Below are 19,618 nucleotides of genomic sequence, written 5' to 3'. Positions count from 1 at the left end.
TGACCATTTTCATATACAACATCAGTCAATATTCCTGGGGAACAGTTTTTGACAGTATAAAGCCCTTAGTGGCATGGTCTCTCTCTCTCTTTTTTTTAAATTGCCTCTACCAATAATTAGATGCCTGAATATCAGTCTTTGATCTTATTTGTTACATAAGGTTTTAGTTCTCATAGCTGGAAAAAAAATGTGAAAATGTTGTGTGGTCCTCACTTCCCTAAATGGTGAGAACTTTCAGGAGCAGCAGTACTGGCCTTAGTTTCCTTTGAATAAGAAAGCACTGAAAATATACAAGCAGAACATAAAGTGTGTGTGTAGGAGGGGTTTACACTTCTACAGCAGGCAGAAGTTCCCCAGAGAGCACTTTGGATAGTTTCTGGAGGCTGTGCTTCTAATTTCAGCTAACTTCAGCTGGGAACTCTTATTCCTTTTTTCTCTACAGTTTATTCCCATTGCAAGCTTCTGTTCACCCTACATGTATCTGCCTGATCTTTGCCTCATCCCTGCAGGTGAGATGGCCATTCAGCTATTAAAGGGACATTAACAGTGTCACTCAATCGTCAGAGGCCATTGTACCCTGCTTAGGATGGCACTGTGCCTCTCTTTAATCAAATGCCTGATTTCTAGAAGGCTTTATTTCAGGCACATACATAATGATAGACCCATTCAAAGTATTCAGTACAGGGAAAATTATAATACCATATTTTTTTTTCATTTATTCACACCCCACTTTTCTCCCCATAGTGGCTTACAACATTCTTCATTTTACCCTCACAACAACCCTCTGAGGTAAGTTATGCTTGGGGATTCGAACCTTGGTCTCCCAGATCCTAGCCCAGTGCTCTTACCTGTACACAACACTATATTTTTCAAACTTGATAATATCCAAGTCCCCATATCAAAGGTTGATTCAGAAAAAGTACACAGAAATATTCTGTATTCATGACTGGACACTCTGGCCTACCCTCTCGGAGGTTTCCCATTCACGTGCACAGAAATAATTTTGCCACTGTTAAACAACCTACACAAGGAAGTCTTGCAGAAGCAAGCAAAATCACTGTTGTGCTTGTGGCAATCTATTTATTTAAAATATTTACATACTCACGCCATACCCAGAGGACTGGGCCTATCACAGATAAAGCCCATAACCTAGCTGTTACTTTTAGGATAGTCCTAAGACAGGATGCCACAAGGAGAAAAGACTGCTTGAAAACTATAACTGGCATGCAGGAGTTCGCTGAAAGATATTCTTACATTTCATGCAGGTGAGGCAGTCCAAAAGTATCCAGTCCTGGCAAAAATGACTGTGTGAAGTTAGGTCCATTTCCAGCATATGTAGATGACAGTTTCTAATAATTGTAGAAGGAGAACAACATGTTCCTTTCGTTAAAGCTTAGCACGGGGTTCCCCAGCGTAGTACCTGTGGATGCCATGGCACCCATACCTTTCCTGGCACCCACCAAGTTTTTTTTAGAAAGTGGGCTTCTGATTGGACGTTGAAGATCAGATTGGCTCTGCAGATTTTTAAAAAGTTCCTTCAGCAGCTGCCTTCACATACAAGGAACTTCACAGTATGACTGGAGATAAGCTGGGTGTATGCAAGAAAATATGTTAAAACATATGTTCATTTTAAAAGGCATCCTGTTAAACAGAGCTTCTGCCTGAAACGATGAAGTGCTACCATCAGAGTTACACATGATCTCACCCTGAGATTTGATGATTGGCTTCCGCCTCTTATGGCAGTCATTTTGTGGTTGCTCCCACCATCCTGTGTCAGGATTCCAAAGGTGTCCACAGGCTCAAAAAGGTGGGGGACCCCTGGCTTAGCACATGTTACTCTTATGAAAATATGCTTAACTTTATTAGCCAATCACAGGAGTGATCCTTTATTGGTTTTTCTCTACCAGCCTGCAAATGTACTCAAGTTGGAACTCTGAAACCTGAATGTGATAAAGATACCGGAATGTGCAACTGTCGTGCTGGGATCACTGGAAAGTTCTGTCAACATTGTGCCCGGGGCTACCACCAGGAGTTTCCTTCCTGTTTGCGCTGCCATGTTTGTTTTGATCAGTGGGATAATATAATTACATCCCTGTCTCAGAGAATTAAAAAATTAATGAGTTTTGCTTCAACCCAAGAAGACAACATAATGTCTGGCTGTGAGGCAGACTTCAAAGGCTATGAAGATACACTTCTTGAAATAGAAAGGATTTTTAAAAGCCCTAACCTATCATCAGACATGTTTTTGAACATTAAGAACTTGCATGACTATGTTCGGTAAGATTTGTTTTCTAGAACAGGAAGTTGCTGAGTTTGCATCATGCCTAGAGAAGCCAGCTCTGCCAACACACAAACCTCTATGAAGCTCAGCTGGGCAAAGGGAAGGGAGAGGGGCGGAGAGGGTTGCCAGACTGCGATGGGACCCTGCAAGAGCTCTGTCGGGTCTATGTTTTTGTGCAGATGCAGCAGATAGAAAGGGGGGTGGGTGGGTGACAGCAGCAGCAAATGGCAGGAGGACAGGGCATGTGGATACCATTCTCACCACGAGCCAGCATGGTGTAGTGGTTAAGAGAGGTGGTCTCTAATCTGAAGAACTAGGTTTGATTCCCCGTTCTTTCACATGAAGCCTGCTGGGTGACCTTGGGAAAGTCACAGTTCTCTCTGAACTCTTTCAGCCCCACCTACCTCACAAGGTGCCTGTTGGGGGCGGGAAGGTGATTGCAAGCCTCTTAGAGACTCCTTACAGTAGAGAAAAGCAGGGTATAAAAACCAACTCTTCTTCTTCACCTGCTCTTATGCCACTTGGTGATGCTGCTGGGGCACACCTCTGTGGAAGCAGCTCCAATGTTCATACATCTCAGCATAAAATATTCTTAAAGTTATTCTTCCAGAAGAGATCTTTCCCAAAACTTCACAGGAAAGCTGTGGAAAATCCAGGAAAGTCCATGATGCTGGGTGTGTGTGTGTGGGTGGGCATTTCCCAATAGTATCCAAGCTAGGGCAAACAACCCGCATGTAAGTGACATTAATCTTACATGACTGCTGGTCTCTTCGGATTTTTTTAGACAAGAAATTTCACAACTATATCTGCAACCTGAATCTACGGATCAATTTCCTGACTTCAGCCAGATGATAGAAGATCTTATGAAAGATACTGACCATCTGTCAGAATCTCTGCAAAAGAAAACTGAACTGTATCACAGTATTAGCTACATGCACCTTCAAGGTACAAAGGCTGTTTTTAAATTTCAGAGTATACCTGCACTAGGAATGTAATCAACAGGCTTAATCTCCCCTTAGAAACCCTGAGAATATTATTTTTTGTGAAAATTCTGTTCATCTCTTGGTCAGGAATTGTGGCAGTGAAACAGCCTTGTCAAGTAAAGTATTTGTGAAACGAAGTGAAAGGCTAGGTCTTATGAGATGGCTTGGGTATGAAATATTGAGTAGAAAGATGCATGCTGCATATTCAACAAGAAGAGCATTTAAGTGTATTTAGAGCCAAATGTTAGCAAAAACCTGATCTGGGGCCAATGGCTGCTCATGCACAAATTAGAATGCAGTACAATTACACACAAGCATCCTTATGGCAACCCTGTAGGGTTTTCAAGGCAAAAGAGATGTTCAGAGGTGGTTTGCCATTGCCTGCCTCTGCATAACAGCTGTGGATTTCCTTGGTGGTCTCCCATCAAGAGCCAACCCTACTTGGCTTCTGAGATCTGACAAGATCGGGCTAGCCTGGCTCATCCAGGTCAGCGTGTGTTTAAATAGTAATAACTGAATGTAAAGAATCCCATAAACATGAGGCCAAATGTCTGGCATTATTTATAAGGAAGTGCCAAGTTTTTCAAAGCAACTGAGGCTGGGGAGGGGCTGTGGCTCAGTGGTAGAGCCTCTGCTTGGCATGCAGAAGGTCCCAGGTTCAGTCCCTGGCATCCCCAGTTAAAAGGTAGGTAGGTGATGTGAAAGTCCTCTGCCTGAGACCCTGGAGAGCTGCTGCCAGTTTGAGTAGACAATACTGACTTTGATGGACCAAGGGTCTGGTTGAGTATAAGGCAGCTTCATGTGTTCACATGTGTGTGTGAAACCAGGGCAAACTGGGCCATTAATACAGGTCTGAAGCAAGACCGGAGGCCTCTGTGGTGCAGGTGGTGGTGCAGAATTCACTTAGCTCAGACTCAGGCTGCAGCAATGACAACAACAGATATCGGTTTGCACAGCTGGTGAGCCTACGCCCACTGCTGTCATTGCTGCTGCTCAGGTCCGAGCCAAGCAGTCCCTCCAGTGGCACTAGACTAGCACAACGGGAGACACTTGGCCAAGTTTGCTCCTGGCCACTGCTGGCCTTCCAGGACAGTGCCGCCCCCCCCCCCCCCGGAACTTAAAGGGCCAGTTAAAGGGCCAGTCCACCTTAGGCTGAAATCACACATGTGCTTTCACATACAGGAGGGAGGTTGTGTGATTGTAAATGAACCTTCCTGCATAGTCATCAATCAGTTTGGTGCTTTTAAAGCTGCCTTTCTCTTTTGCAGGGATACATGAACAAGTGTTTTTTTTTTCTCCCTCTTAATTTTTGCACAAAGTTGGGAAGGCTATTTTTGCCTTGCCTTTTTTTTCTTTAGCAAACATACCAGTTTTGTTTGTTTCATTTATGGCATTTTAATACCTTTTTTTTTACATTGTATGCAATGTAGATGTGATCTGTCTTTTTAATGCCATTTATACACACTTGATGCACAAACAGGCATCCGTTTTAACAGCAATATTTCTGTCCAGATTTGTTAATGTGTGTTGGAACTGAGATAACCACGGTTTTGTCCTGTGAGTGCAGAAACCATAAAAGAAACTTGCATTTTCAGACCAAAACCTAGTTGTCATGCAATTGGGTAACATCCATAACCCATAGCAGGGGAGAGGCTGAAAATCAGCACATGCAAGTTCAGTCTGAGCATCACAATCTTAAGTAACAAAATTCAAAAAATTTCTTCCAGTGGTGCAATTTTCTTTACCCCATTCTCTCCCTCCCCCCCCGTAGCATTTCTTCTGTATTAACAGTGTGCTGATGACATGGGGTCAGTGCAGTCCCCCTGTCCATATGAAACCCTTTTAATTTTGGACAGGACCATAGGTAGAGAGCTACAGCAGAGTTCAATAGGGAGAAATGAGGGGAGAGCCTGGTGCCAGGGAAATTGAAGAAAATGTGTGTTTTTGCTAGTATGAGTAAGTGAAGAAAAAGGGAATTCAATACACATTTAGAGGCATATGAAGTGTGTGAGGGTAGCCTAGGTTCTGGTTAACACCATGTCTGATGGAAATGGCAAAACTGATTGCGTCAGATGCAGCCTGCCTCAGAAAGCCAGTATGGTGCAGCGTTGGAGTGTTGGACAAAGATCTGGGAGACCCAAGTTTGAATCCCCCCACTTTTCCATGGAAGCGTACTTGGTGATCTTTGGTCAGTCACTCTCTCTCAGCCTAGCCTAACTCACAGAGTTATCGTGGGGATAAACTGGAGGTGGGGAGAATGATGTTTGTGAGCCGTATGGGGTCATTGGGGAGAAATGCGAAGTATACATAAATAAATATGGAGCTAGTATGTACTTGTAGAATGAAAAGGGAATGATTATGGAGTGGTGGTAGGCACGGGCCAGATACTGCCCTGCACTATGTATACAGGATTCCTACATTTTGGTGTGTGAGTAGACTGGTCCTTAGAAAGGAACACATCATTTTCAGTGGTGTTCATCCTGAATGTATAAAGTACACCAGAGGAAGTATTGCAGTCTCTTCCAGTAAACAGTCATGTCATTTGACTCAGATTCCATCAACAAAATATGGAACTCTTACCAAACAACACTGTCTTCTGGAGAGAGAGCCACCAGGACAACACTTATCATAAATGACTCAGGAAAAACCAGGGACATTATACTTGCCACGTTAGATGATCTGGCCTCAAAAGAAAACACTACACTGGATCTGGTGAAGATGTTTGAGACTGCAGATATTCAAAATCTCAATGAACAGGTAAAGTAAATCCTTTTTCAGATTATCAGTTTCTAGGAAGAATGGCAGTTGTTTGGGCCAGTTAGGAAGATTCACTGCCCCACCAGTTATACGAGCAGTGATGTTTGCACAACAGCAAAGTACAACAGCAGAACTGGGCTGATATTCTTAAAAGGACATTCCAACAAAATTAGTGGGATGTATTCCCCACTAAACATGCCTTAGATTGGAGTGTACAAATAGGCAACCATCTTTTTTCTTGGAATAGCAAATTTCTAATGGGTTGCTGAGATGTGAATAAGTATGTGGAGTGAACAGTACTGAACGTCTTCAAAGAAAGTAAAGGTCTCTATGTTATAGGCCTATGTCCATGATTTTAAATATGTGGTTCCTTAGAAGCTTCTTAAGGATTCCAGAATGAGAACAGTATTAACAGCTCAATCAGACTTGGCAATAAGCCTTCCACTGCAATGCAGAACTGTGTTTCAGTGTGTTCTTGGGTGTCGCCCAGTTCAGATGGGTCAGTGATCAGCCCTAGGGCTGTTGAATTAAAAAAAATTCGGTATAGTTCGGATTCGGCTGAATTCGGCCCGTCTGGGTTCGGGATATGCCGAAGTCCGAACTCCCCCACTTCGGGTCCGTGCAATTCGGCGGGAATTCAAAGTTCGGGGGGAAAATTCAGCCGAATAAAGCCATTAAAAACACAAGCGCGCCTTTCCGCGGCTCTGGGGGGCATTTTTGGGGTTAGAGGTCCCAAACTTTCAGCGGAGCTTCAAAGGACCCTTCTTGCCAAACCCCCCAGGTTTTGTAAAGATTGGGTCAGGGGGGGCTGAGATATCGCCCCCGAAAGGTACGAAGGGTTCCATCATAATTGAAAATCATTGTCCTTAAGAGGCATTTCTCTTGTTAAGAAGAGCATACCAGTGTGAAACATTTTACAAAACTTTCTGTCACAGAAACGTGTCCAATTGGTTGCTGGCGTGAATTCATGTATTTTTTTGCAGATATGTGGGAAGCCAGGAAATGTGTCCTGTGCTGTAGCAACGTGTGGTGGAGCTCCGTGCCAAGACAACCAAGGAAGCAAAGATTGTGGTGGTCCAAACTGTAGTGGAGCACTTCCTGTTTCTACACATGCCATTAGAAAAGCTAGTCAGACAGCCATGACATTAAATAACTTGGCCAAGCAGCTGCAAGGATCTGAGCATATGGTACTGTCTATACAGGAGTCATGTCTATTCACACATAATTTTATTTATTGCATGTAGAACACTTTGCAGATCAAAAGCGATATACAATGTATTGTTTGCAATAGGTCAGTATTCCAATGTAATAGACAGGAATGAAAGTTGTAAGTATTACATGTGGGCAGCACCCTGCAAGGCCAGGGCTGATTTGGGATTGTGACTCAGAGGCCAAAGTCCAAGTGCAAGTCAAGCTTGGCCTCGCAGTGGGAGGGCAGCCTCCTATGATGATACATGGGATGTACATGAATGAATGAATGAATGAATGAATTTACGACAAAGGCCAGAATAATGAGATGTACATGCTTGTTTTGTGCAGTCTCCTGCCTTTTTTAATGGGGGAAGAGTTGCACATATTGGACACGCCTCCACAGAGCATCCACAATGCACATCAGCATATGGGTGCCCACCTGTGGCTGTACCATGCACAGATTGACAGTGGCTGGTTGAAAGTTTGGACCAACTACTCAATCCTCTGGAGCCACGCTAACTCTTAAACAATGCACAATGGCTTCTCCTAGGACTGGAATACTTTATGTATTCTTTACGGCTACCAGTGAAGCCGTGCTGCCCAGCTATGTAGGAATGGAGGGATGATATGGGGTGAACCATTCCAGTACGGTGCGCCTTTCCCCCTGCACAGCAGTAATTCTTCCCACACAATTAAGCTTGTGGTTCTTCCACTTCCAAAGAAGTAAAGAGCACAGAAGCGGGGTAATACCAAGGGTTCCATCATAACTGAAAATCATTGTCCTTAAGAGGCATTTCTCTTGTTAAGAAGAGCATACCAATCATGAAAACCATTCATTGAGACTAGGTTTAAGATGGAGTATCATATTTGTTTACCTGCCATAGGCTTCAAATTCCAGAAAGGCCCAGTGTTAGGGAAACTGTTTGGTTCAGGATGAGCTAAATTGCTGAACATCATTCCCTATGCTTAGGAACAAACTAGGTGTTATTTTTAATGAGTTGGCTCAGGGGTCCTCTGACCTAACTTTCATTCCCCTGATTCAGATGGTAGCTGCTGGAAATTAAGTTCCCAAGCACCTTAAGAGCCCCATTTGGATTGTAACCAGAGCACAGAGGGAGGTGGGGCTTCAGCCTTCCTCTTGTGCTGCTTTCTTGACCCAAAACTGCAGGGCAAATAGTATCCCTGCAGAGATGTTTCAGGTCAATTCAGAAAATAGTTGTTTCAGGAAACTGATCTTTCCTAGGGCTAAGGTTAATCCTAAAAGAGGGTCGTTCATTATTTAAATTATATACCCACAGATTGAAAACATCAGGAAAATGACTGAGGATACGAAGGTAAAAGCTTCACAGGTAAATGAAGAACTGGAGAAGAGTAAAAACCAAATTGAAATTCAAGGAGAGATGGTCAAGGAGCTCATCAAGAGAGTGAAGAACTTTCTCGTGGGTAAATTTGCTAGAAAAACCTTATTTCATTCCTCTGTCATGAATTCACATGTGCGACCATGTGTTATGTTAGAAGTATGGGGTTGCCAGCTCCGGGTTGGGAAATACCTGCAGATTTTGTGGGTGGAGCTTGAGGAGGGCAGGGATTGGTGAGGGGAGGGATATCAGTGGGTTGTGGTGCCAAAGAGTCCACCTTCCAAAATGGCCACTTTCTCTAGGTGAATTGATCTCTGTCACCTGGAGATCAGTTGTAATCCCAGGAGATCTTCAGCCACCACCTGGAGGTTGGCAATGTTACTATTTAACACACATTTTATTAAAATAATTGAAAACACATACTTAGCACATTCCCAATCAGCTACATGCAATATTTTGCAATGTTTAGTGTTAAGAATGTGCTAGGATAGTTTGTAACACATTTTGAGCCTAATTTATTAAAGTGCCTACGTGACTTTAGGGATCCTTACTTTGCTGAGGTAGGTAACTACACTTTTGTATACATTATATTAAACTTGGGTAGGGTGTGAGGCCCATTCCCCCCACTACAGAGGTTCACACTCTCCTGGTATAACTTCTTTGCAAATCCCCTGATATCAGAAATCTTTCCAGTAATCCCAAAGATTTGGAGATTTATTACCTGTGCTGTGAATTAGGGTTGCTAGTCTCCAGGTGGTGGCTGGAGATCTCCCGGGATTACAACTGCTCTTGAGGTAAAAGATTATGTAAACTGACATGAGGGCGCTTATTCCAGTATAACTGATTTTGGCAACCATTTTGTGATACACTAGACTAGGCAATTAATGGGCCAGCTGTTAACTGCACCTGGGGAGTTTCTTCCCTGCCATCGTCTTTCTTTTAATATATAAAGAAAGAACCTTTCTTTATTATTTAAAGAAAGGACCTGTGGGACAGAAATTGGTGATTTGGGCCTTTTCATTCTTGGAAGTAGAACACATTGACTTTCTTGCAACTGCAGTGAACTTTGCATTAAGATTCAATTCACCTACCCCCCTCCCATAAATCCTGGTCATAAGATGTACACATATGTATATGTCAAGTCACAACCTACTTATGGTGACCCCAGGAAGAGGCTTTCAAAGCAAGTGAAAAGCAGAGGGGGCTTGCCACAGACTTCCTCTGCAGAGTCTTCCTTGGTCATCTCCTATCCAAGTACCGACCCTGCTTAGCTTCCAAGATCTGATGAGATTGGCTTATACCATGCCACCTTCCATGGCCCTGGTCATAACACCGTATGGCAAAATATTGCAGCGAATAAAATCTTCTTTTCTGGGTAAATTACTTTCATTGTATTAAGGCTGTGTGGGCGGAACTTACCCTGTTGTTCCCTGTTCTTCCAAGAGGAGAGTGCCCCACCTGAAGACATCGAGAATGTTGCTAACTATGTGTTGAACATCAACTTGACAGTGACCCCCAAAGAGCTAACAATCGTACTTGACAAGCTCAAGATCCTTTTGACATCCTGTGAAAACTCTGTAACATACACAGGAATGCTAAATTCACAAATGGAAGAGGCAGATGACCTTTTGATAAAAGCACAAGAAGCTGAGTAAGTACAATATTCTCTTTCAGGCTGCAGTGTGGAAACCACCTTTAAATTGTAGACCTGCCTGCTATTTTGAAGTATATTCAAGTCGCTAGCTTGTGTTTTCCCCCTACTCTTATTGCAGAGTGACTTTTCAGTCACCCAATGGTAAAACAAATGTGGAATGCAGCCACGCGAATGGTCTGTGAAGTTGCTCCAATGGCGACTTATTCTTGTCTTTCCCCCCCGCCCGCCCCCCCACCATCTAAACAATGATTTTAAGCTCTGCAGGGCAAAAACTTGCCATTGTCCCTTAATCTCTAAAACTCCATGTACATTCCTGATACTATAAAAATAATGCCAGTAATACTAAAATCGATCAGGGCATTTCGACTTCTGTGGGCTTATATTTATTTATCTATCTTAGGGAGGTATCGAATGGACTCCCTGGACCTGATGAGTTGATAAACAGATTAAAAGAGATGGAAAACTTACAAGAACAAACCAAACAGGACTTTGCAAACTTAAATGGAACAATAAGAGAAACCAGAGCAAAAATCTCACAGGTATCCTTACTCCTTTTGCAAATATTCAGAGACATCTTCAAAAACCTACTCACATGTAAATATTTTCTTATAGGCTCAGCTCTTCATTCAGTCAGCTTTACGTCCAGTGTTCATAGCTTCCAGCTTTCTTGAAATGATCTTGATGCTTTGCTGTCATATAAACCTTTACTATGTCAACTTCTGAAGAAAACTGAGGCACTGTTCTTGTTCACTGCACCATTCATTTTCACACTGCTATATACTTAAATAAATGGCATGGAGCATTTAGCATTGCCCTGACCTGGATGGCCCAGGCTAGCCTGATCTCATCAGATCTCAGAAGCTAAGCAGGGTCAGCCCTGGTTAGTATTTGGATGGGAGACCACCCAGGAATACCAGGGTTGCTGTGCAGAGGAAGGCACTGGCAAACCACCTCTGTTAGTCTCTTGCCATGAAAACCCCAAAAGGGGTCACCATAAGTTGGCTGCGACTTGAAGGCACTTTACAGACACATTTAGCATTAAAAAAAAGTTTTTTTCACCACAATCTCAGGCAGCAATCTCAACAGATTTTTGTATCACCTTTTCAGTCCACTTCATGCACCTCTAGAAGTAAGCTTTTCTGCGATTACTAGGAATGCTACTGGATTCTGCAACCCTACTGTTTCAACTTGGAAGTCTCCATTTAGATTTCCAATGTGGAAATCAAACCATAGAGCATTTATTGCTGTGCCGTTTTCTGTTTCCTTATACTGAATTTTCCCATTAAATGTACACAGTGTTTAACTGTTTTTGCCTAAGTTGCATATCAGACAGTGGCACATAAATCGAGTGAACGAAGCCAACAATCAGAGGACACCAGCATTGGAAACAGGTAAAACAAAAAGGCTTTGACAACATGTGAAAACAAAAGGAAACAAAAAAGAGGATGGTTATATATCGCCACAATGTTAGTCTAGGGTTCTTCCCTGTGTTATTTTCCTTGCAGCATTAATTATTCTCTAGAAATGAGTTTCATCAATTTCATTCATTCTGATTGTCCCTCTACAGGCCGGGAATCAATTAAACCGGGCAGATATCGAATTATGCGATTTCTCCAAGAAACAGTCAAAGCTGGAAAATGAAGTGAAATCCCTGAAGATTAAAGTGCAAATGAATAGGGACCGAGCAACCCGTGCAAAATCAGAAGCGGAAAAAGCACAGCATCAGTCTGTGGCAACTAATAAAGTAATATCTTTCTTCCTCTTGAATATAAAGCAGAAAATGAGCACTCCTATTCAACTGTAGGGTAGCTGAAGCACATTTATTTGCATCCTGTGAAAATTAATTGGGCTGTGTCTAGTTGAAACTGCTTGGATGCCGTTTAAACCCACAGCTGTGTGATCTGATCTTATGAATGCTTACTTGGAAATGAGTCCATCCAAGACCATATAGCTAAACATGACGAGGAAGTATATGTGGACTGTACATCTTCAGGCTGTAGGTGGGGGGATATTATTGCTCCCCCACATGAAATGCACTGCATACAGAAAAATGAGCTTATATGAGAAGAACAGTCCAGTCCAGCCTGCTCCCTACTGTGCTGATATTCTGTTTGTATATTGTTGTTTTCATGGGGCACAGGCACAAATGTGATCCCCTGCCCTGAAGTGGTACAGTCTTCCATTTTATCACCTCAGAGTGCTTGACACCTCATTTCATGGCATGTATAAAGCAGGTAATGGTTTGCAGGTCATACAGCTAAGTAATTATGCCCAGTTTGTTGTACTGGTTAGAGTGCTTGACTGGGACCTGGGAGACCTCAGTTCAGATCTCTGCTATGAAGCTTTGCGGCCCCAGCCCTATGGGGGGGAATGGAACGGGGGGGAAAGGGGGGGCCACGGCCATCCCAGGGGCTACCCCTCCCTGGTAATGGAAAGGCGTGATCTTACCAAGAATGACTAGTACTCGATAGCTGGAGTAAACAGGCCACAACTTTATTGATTACAGCGTTAGGCATTGGCAAGCATGGAGGGTGGGATCCAGGGATCAGCTGACCCGTCTGTCAGCTGATCACACCCTGCGCCCAACCCACCTGCTGGGCGCAGCCTGAGATGGCAGTATGCTGGGACCCACATGGGCGGCAGCCAACCGTGTGGTCCGCTGCCACTTGGGAGGAGGCCAAACCGCAGCCCCTGAGACAGGCTCAACCATTCCTGGCCTCCCCCCAAAACCCCTTATTAGGGTCCCCAGAATGGGAAGCGGGGCACGCAGGCCATCTTTCCCCCAAACTGGATCTGGCCCCATGCCCAAACTGCCAACCATTAGTTGTGACAGATAATCCAGCGAAAACCCCATACACAAGGGGAGGGGAGGCGGGACAAGCGGCGTGGAGGGGAAAAAAATGGCCGCAGCCAGGGGAGGGGCCGCCCTTTATCCCCTCTCCTGGCATGCTGGCCGGAGTGGGCCCCATTGGGCCGGGGTGGGCCCCATTGGGCAGGGGTGGGCCCCATTGGGCCGGGGTGGGCCCCGTGACCCCCGGCAGAGGCTGCCAAAACCTTGTAAGGGGGGTGGGCGGCCGCGGGGGCGGACAGGAGCTGGCGGCTGCCATTGTCCTTCCAGGCCGCCACATGTAAGACCTGTGCCACCCTCCTCCCTGCCGCCGCCTGGATCAACCATGGCTGCCGGTAAGTGGGCACCAGTCCCTGTTCCCCCCACTCCTCCCCCCCCGCGGGTCCACAAACCCGAATCCCCCCAGCGGGATCCGCTGCTACTGGGTGACCTTGGGCTGGTGACCCTCCTTCAGGTAACTTACCTCACAGGGCAATTAGGAGGATAAAATGGGAAAAGGAGAACCATGTTGCCCTGAACTCTTTTCCTCCTAATATAGTAATGAAAAGATCAATTGTTGCACAGCCAATCTGGGAATGCTAAAAACTGTACAGACTGACAGAATTCTTTCATTTGCTTACTGTGGACATCCTTAAATCAATGTTGCGTCCCTTCTGGGAGGGGAGGAAAGGCAGCTGTGTAAATAACCCATTCATCCACCCCTGACCGCGTCCCAATTGTTTGCTTGAAGTGGCAATACAGACTTTATTCAGTATGTTCTCTTTTTTAAGACTTCACAAGAATTAAAATCAGAAAGTGCAAGTCAACTTAGGTAACTACGGTCTAAAACGCACGGTCACTTACTCCGGTTTCTGCCCAGTCTCCTCCCTGTTTATTCCCTGTTTCACCCAGGATCAAATCCTCGCAAACGAACAGCACCTCAGTTGCTGCTGGCTGAGCGCTGTCTCGACCCAAAATGAACCCGGTTTTGCAATTGAGGACCCAAACCGGTACCCCTGGCTTGTTTCAGATTAACACGAGCCGAGTCTTCCAGCGTCACGACGTCCCGCCCGTCTCAAAACCCCTCCCCTCACAACCTCACCGCCTTTTTTGCATAATTTTTCCCCTGATATACCGGAAGCGGGGTGTGGACACCAGAGCCGTTACTCTCCTGCCCGCCAAATTTTCCCACTCTCACCCTCCTGCTCATTATTTGACATTCCTGCGTGCTCCCAGTCCTAGCCAAGGAAATGTCTGTCTCAAGCCGCCCAGTTGGGGTGAGGGGAGACTAAGGAATGAGCTCCCATGCTCTCATTCATCTCCATAGGGGGAAAATCCCTCCCCAACATGCACTCACCGCAATCCTATGGGTTTGCCGCTCTCTAGGTGCACATTTTCCCCATCTGAATTCTCAAAGCTCTGCATGGGGGGCTTATTTTTGAGTTTTTGAGAATTCGGATGGTGAAAATGTGCATCTTCAGAGTGGCAAATCCAAGGCGAAACCTCCCAGGCATCAATGGCCCACGTCGATTTCAAGGAACTTTTAATAAGACGCGGAAGAACTCGTCATAGGATCTGGCCCCGACTGTACTGGAGGAAACTGTGCACAGGAGGTTTTGCCTTGGGTTTGTCGCTTTCTAGGTGCACATTTCCCCCATCCCAATTCTCAAAACTCAACAATAAGCCCCCCAGGCAGAGTTTTGAGAACTGGGACGGGGGAAATGTGCATCTGGAGAAAGGCACAGGCAAAACCTCCCGTGCATAAATGGCCTGGGTCCACTTCTATCCATAACCCTACCCACCATGTTACAGGTTCCCATGAGCCCCGTCTCCGGCGTGGGGCTCGCGGGACGCCCCCCTCCCCCTGGAGCCACTGGACCCCCCCTTCCACCCCCCAAGCGAGGGGGCCTTCTGGGGCTTTCTGCCCCAGCCCGATCCTGTGCGCAAGGCTATCATTGGTCAGTTTGAGTCGACCAATCACCAGGGGGAGGGAGCATTGCTGAACGGCCAGGAAGTACGTGTCTCCCGCATTTTCTGTTTTGACGGACGGATCAGCACGCTGTTTTGCCACGGATCAACAAAGGTAATGCGCACAGATTCTCCCCCCCCCCCCCGGGTTCATTTAATCCTGGCTGGAACGGGGAGGAGACTGGGCAGAAACCGGAGTAAGTAATCGTGCGTTTTAGACCTGAATGAGAAAGAAGGCTCTTTGATTCTTTTTTTTCCATGCCAGATTATCTGGTGGGCAAGTATTGTCAAATAACTGTGTTGTTGTTGCAGGAGTTTGCTGACCTTCAAAAGAAATATACCAATTTGCAAGAAAATCTCAAAGCCAAAGGCTTTCCGTTGGACTCCTTAGAGAAACTGAATCAGTTGAAAAAGGAGGCAGAGAAGTTGGCTAAAGAGATGGAAGGAAAAATGAAAAGAATATCAGGTACAAATCTTGCATTTGAAGTCCACAAAGATGCATGAATTGGTTGTATGACATGAATATTATTACGTTTTATCCGTAATGTAACTCTTGCTCTCAGCTAGTGCTGTCTACTTTTTGCCTTCCATAGCAGGTTACTGGAAGCAGCAGTCAGATGCCTGAGAATAAAAGTTTTAGGACTTTTAACATTTATTTATTACATTTATATCCTGTTCTTACCTGAGATTCACCACTGTCTCCCATGCAAGTGAGTTAGGTCAACATCTGTCTAGCTTCATCTGGTCCTATTCATTATACCCTTATTTTAGGGCTTAAGTAATCGACTGATACAACCTATCTAAAAACCTAATATCCTCTAAAGTTACCACCTTTTCCAGGAAAACCTGGCATTTTTTAGAAGCTTATCAGGATTCCTTAATTAGAAGAACAGTTGAGACACCCAGACTTCCCAGAAAAACACCTTTCCTACACTCCTTTCTTCCCTTACAACATACAACCATCAGAGAATATTGGCAGACTCCTTTATACACATTCAGGCATGGTAACAGTGATGCTCAATAGGCCTGGCAGTGCCACTTAGAATATGGCCTGGGGATTTGCTGTGACATAAAGAAGTTTCATAACATGTGTGCAGAAATAAGCTGAACTTGGGTAGCATCTTTATATTGCTGCTCATGACGGCTGATGAGGAGGAGAGGGATGGATTTCAGGTGTCAACAGGTAGGAGAAAATGTGACTGCTTTGTTCCTGGCTGCACCTGGAGATTTAGAGGTAAATAGAACAGGCTGCAATGTGGCAGCCCTAATTTTGAAGACCCTTGGCTGATAAGTCGACATGAAAACGGGTCCTTCAAAGGAGAAAGTTTAAAAGTTACTGATCCGGAATACATGAACGCCGAGAATTTTATTTACTCAACAATGCACAGTGCATCTGTTTCTTTTTCTTTTTTTAATTCCAGATTTAGAAAAGAAGATCCAAGATCTGAATCAAATCAAACAAAACAAGGCGGATCAATTGAAGCAACTGGAGGATCAAGTCATAGCCATTAAAAACGAGATAACTGAGCAGTCACATAAATATGCAACTTGCAAGAGTTAAGATCTGGTAATGTAAACAAAATAACTGGAAATCAGCAAAGAGCTTCCTGCAACTATCTTGGGATGATCAGAATGTTTATGAACTGGTGGTGCTGCATGGATTATTGTTAAAACATACACAAAGGTAAAAAGGTAAAGGTAGTCCCCTGTGCGAGCACTGGCTCATTACTGACCCATGGGTGATGTATACATTAGAAAGAACATAAGAATTACTTTGCTGAACCACCAAGTCCAAGAATTTTATATCTGTCAGATAGGTGCCTCATCAAGATACTCAACAGAAGAGAACCAGAGTGTTCGCCTAACTCGGTTGTTGGACCTAAGTAGCTGGTAATCAGAGGCATAATCTAGAAATCAAAGCCCTGTCCTCCGATAACCCTGTTGTCATTTACATTTTACTTATCTTAGAAACAACAAAGGCAAATCAGTGATGCCAGAACTGTTGGCTGTCTTTCAGCTCCTTCTGTCCTTTGATTCATTTCTTGAGCAAGTAAAGGGGAAACTATATTGAAATGTGTGTGTGTGTAACAAAGCCCCATCTTTTATCTAAAAAGCAATCTTGGGAGGCTGCAGTGTGGATCAGAAGGAAGGGGGCTGCTTAACCCTTTCTCCGCCAACTGTTTTTTTGCTCAAAATCTTGTCCAGCACCTCTGCCCTGCTATAGTGTTCCATTGTATAATTCAAATGTACCCATCCCTTCACACCAAATTATAGTTGCCAACAGGCCTGGAGAAAAGTGTTGTCCCTTTAACTGAGGTTTAAGGTGTGGGAAGCTAATGTTTTTCATGGCATGGAGGTAAATAACATAATTTGTTCAGTAACATCCTATTTAAAGGACAGGACATTTTTCTTGTTGACACCCCCAGCTGAAAACCTCAAACTCTTCAAAGCTGCTATGCATTTAAAAAAAAAAAAGGAAGACAGTACTGCGAACATTTCCAAGTAATGTGTAATTGGTTGCTAATTTAAAGGTTGCCATTAAGTGCAGGTATTGTTATGATAGGGTGACAAATAATGAAAGCAAATAACCGGGTAGTTTTGTTAGGAAGGTACGTTTGGGAAAGCTGCACCTATTGAATTTTTGCCAGACCCCCCCCACCGACCCCCACCCCGAATGGATTAATGCTTTGCAGGGAGGGATGAAATGTGCACACTGCTATACCATCATTTATACACCCAATGGCAACTTTCCTTATATCCACTAGATGGCAGCAGGTGGCTGTTTAAACATTCACTCCATTTCAGTATGCTGTACAAGACCAACATCTTTATTTATGGATTTGCCCCTTTTAAAAAATTAGCATTTTAGGGCTAAGATCTCTTTCAGCATAAATTAATGGAACCAGATGTGAGAAACTCAAGGAGAGTGCTATATATAAAACTATTAAAATTCTTCAATGTGCCCAACTGAACTGTGGAATGATTAACATGGAATCATTAACAAGAATTATAAATGGAACAATAATTAGCAAAAAACAAACAAGCCCCAAAAACCTTAACAGAATTTGTGGAATTGGTCTTGTTGGGGCAGGGGTAACCTTCGGCACATGCAAAGAAAGTTATAACTGTTGTTACTTGAAAGCTTGCCAGCCTCCTTAAGGACAGCAGTTGGGATACCAGAGAACTTGGAAATTATTCAAAATCATGTGCCCCAACCAAGTAACAAACTGGGAGCCAAATTGTTCCTGGATGAGAAGCCCTGCTGTCTAGAGGTAATTACAACCAGTGCTGCTTGGCAGCCCAATTCTCCAAGGGCCTGCTTCCCTGAGCTCACTGTGGCCCCTGTAAGACAGCAGTGACCACTTCAGGAACACCAGAGGTTTGGGAAGAGGCTTTAACATCGTGTGTGTATGTGTCTCCAGCTCTTGACATGTCCAACCACCAAGGCAAGAGCCATGCTTCATACGAAGCTATCTTATTGTTTTGGTCTACGAACATTGTAGGTTCTTTGTTGCTGTAAGCTGACTTTAAGTTCAATTGATTGAAAGGTGGGCTACAAAGTTTCAAAAATAATAAATGAGCCAGTGTCTAGTTTAGACCATTTTTACAAGTCTGCCGATAGCAGGTTATAGTGACCAATTGTTTTCCTTAGACCATTTTTACAAGCCTTCTGCCGATAGCAGGTTATAGTGACCAATTGTTTTCCCATGAAATTTATCATTTAATCTATTATCTATAATAACAACTTTTTAATGAAAAAACACTCATAAACCCTAACAGGGATTGTGTTTCTCTTTAGAAATAATAGTTGTATCATTAGAGTTAGAGATACTGAGGACTTTATGGAGAACATGTTCAGCAGGTGAAAATACCTTTATTATCATCCATGACCACTGAACCTTGGGTCCGCTCATCCTGCTTACGCTGCTCAGCAGCCAACTCATCATCGTTTATTATTACAGTTGTTCATCAGACATGTAGTTTTTAAAAATTACCTTTACAAACCCATTTCAATAGTATAAAACTGATATATTTTATTTAAACACTAAACAAAATATTAATATATTTAAAATGAATACAACTGCTAAGGAAAATAATTTCACATGCATGATGGCAATGAACATAGGGTTGCCAGGTCCCTCTTTGCTACTGGTGGGAGGGTTTTGGGCGGAGCCTGAGAAGGACAGGGTTTGAGGAGGGGGGGACTTCAATGCCATAGAGTCAAATTGTCAAAGCGGCCATTTTCTCCAGGTGATCTGCTCTGTCAGCTGGAGATCCATTGTAATAGCAGGATATCTCCAGCTACTACCTGGAGGTTGGCAACCCTAAATGAACACCTTTTCATTTCTGATTAGATTTCTGAAAATTATATACTATTTTACAGAACTTGGCCACCAGCTTTGTTACCTGTGGAAATTCGTCCTTAAGGAGGATATCAACTCTAAAGGGTTCCAAAAAACCAGAACTCTTTCTCAAAATAGGGTCTGAGATCTTTGCCCAGTCCACATTACAATAACTACATCTAAGAAGGACGTGTTCCAGTGTTTCCGGTCAACAGCTAACTCAAAGACTGCACAGAGCGGCTTTGCAGCTACACAG

General features: G+C 43.9%; 1 protein-coding gene across 1 annotated transcript in view; it reads left to right on the top strand.

Annotated features, from left to right (window-relative positions):
- The window catches only part of LAMB4 (laminin subunit beta 4), a 56,659-nt gene extending 40,065 nt beyond the window's left edge, over window positions 1-16,594 (top strand). The window contains exons 25-34 of the mRNA XM_056847711.1: window positions 1,908-2,277; window positions 3,066-3,226; window positions 5,816-6,021; window positions 7,005-7,208; window positions 8,511-8,655; window positions 10,014-10,221; window positions 10,625-10,763; window positions 11,792-11,968; window positions 15,332-15,485; window positions 16,441-16,594. Of these exons, the coding sequence (XP_056703689.1) occupies window positions 1,908-2,277; window positions 3,066-3,226; window positions 5,816-6,021; window positions 7,005-7,208; window positions 8,511-8,655; window positions 10,014-10,221; window positions 10,625-10,763; window positions 11,792-11,968; window positions 15,332-15,485; window positions 16,441-16,580 (1,904 nt within the window). The 3' untranslated portion in view covers window positions 16,581-16,594. The remainder of the gene's footprint in view (window positions 1-1,907; window positions 2,278-3,065; window positions 3,227-5,815; window positions 6,022-7,004; window positions 7,209-8,510; window positions 8,656-10,013; window positions 10,222-10,624; window positions 10,764-11,791; window positions 11,969-15,331; window positions 15,486-16,440) is intronic.
- Window positions 16,595-19,618: the final 3,024 nt, after the last annotated feature.

This window comes from Euleptes europaea, chromosome 3 (genome assembly GCF_029931775.1).
Source record: "Euleptes europaea isolate rEulEur1 chromosome 3, rEulEur1.hap1, whole genome shotgun sequence".
NCBI classification, from domain to species: domain Eukaryota; kingdom Metazoa; phylum Chordata; class Lepidosauria; order Squamata; family Sphaerodactylidae; genus Euleptes; species Euleptes europaea.
Note: the sequence above shows the minus strand (reverse complement) of the source record. Positions and strands in the feature narration are given on the sequence as shown.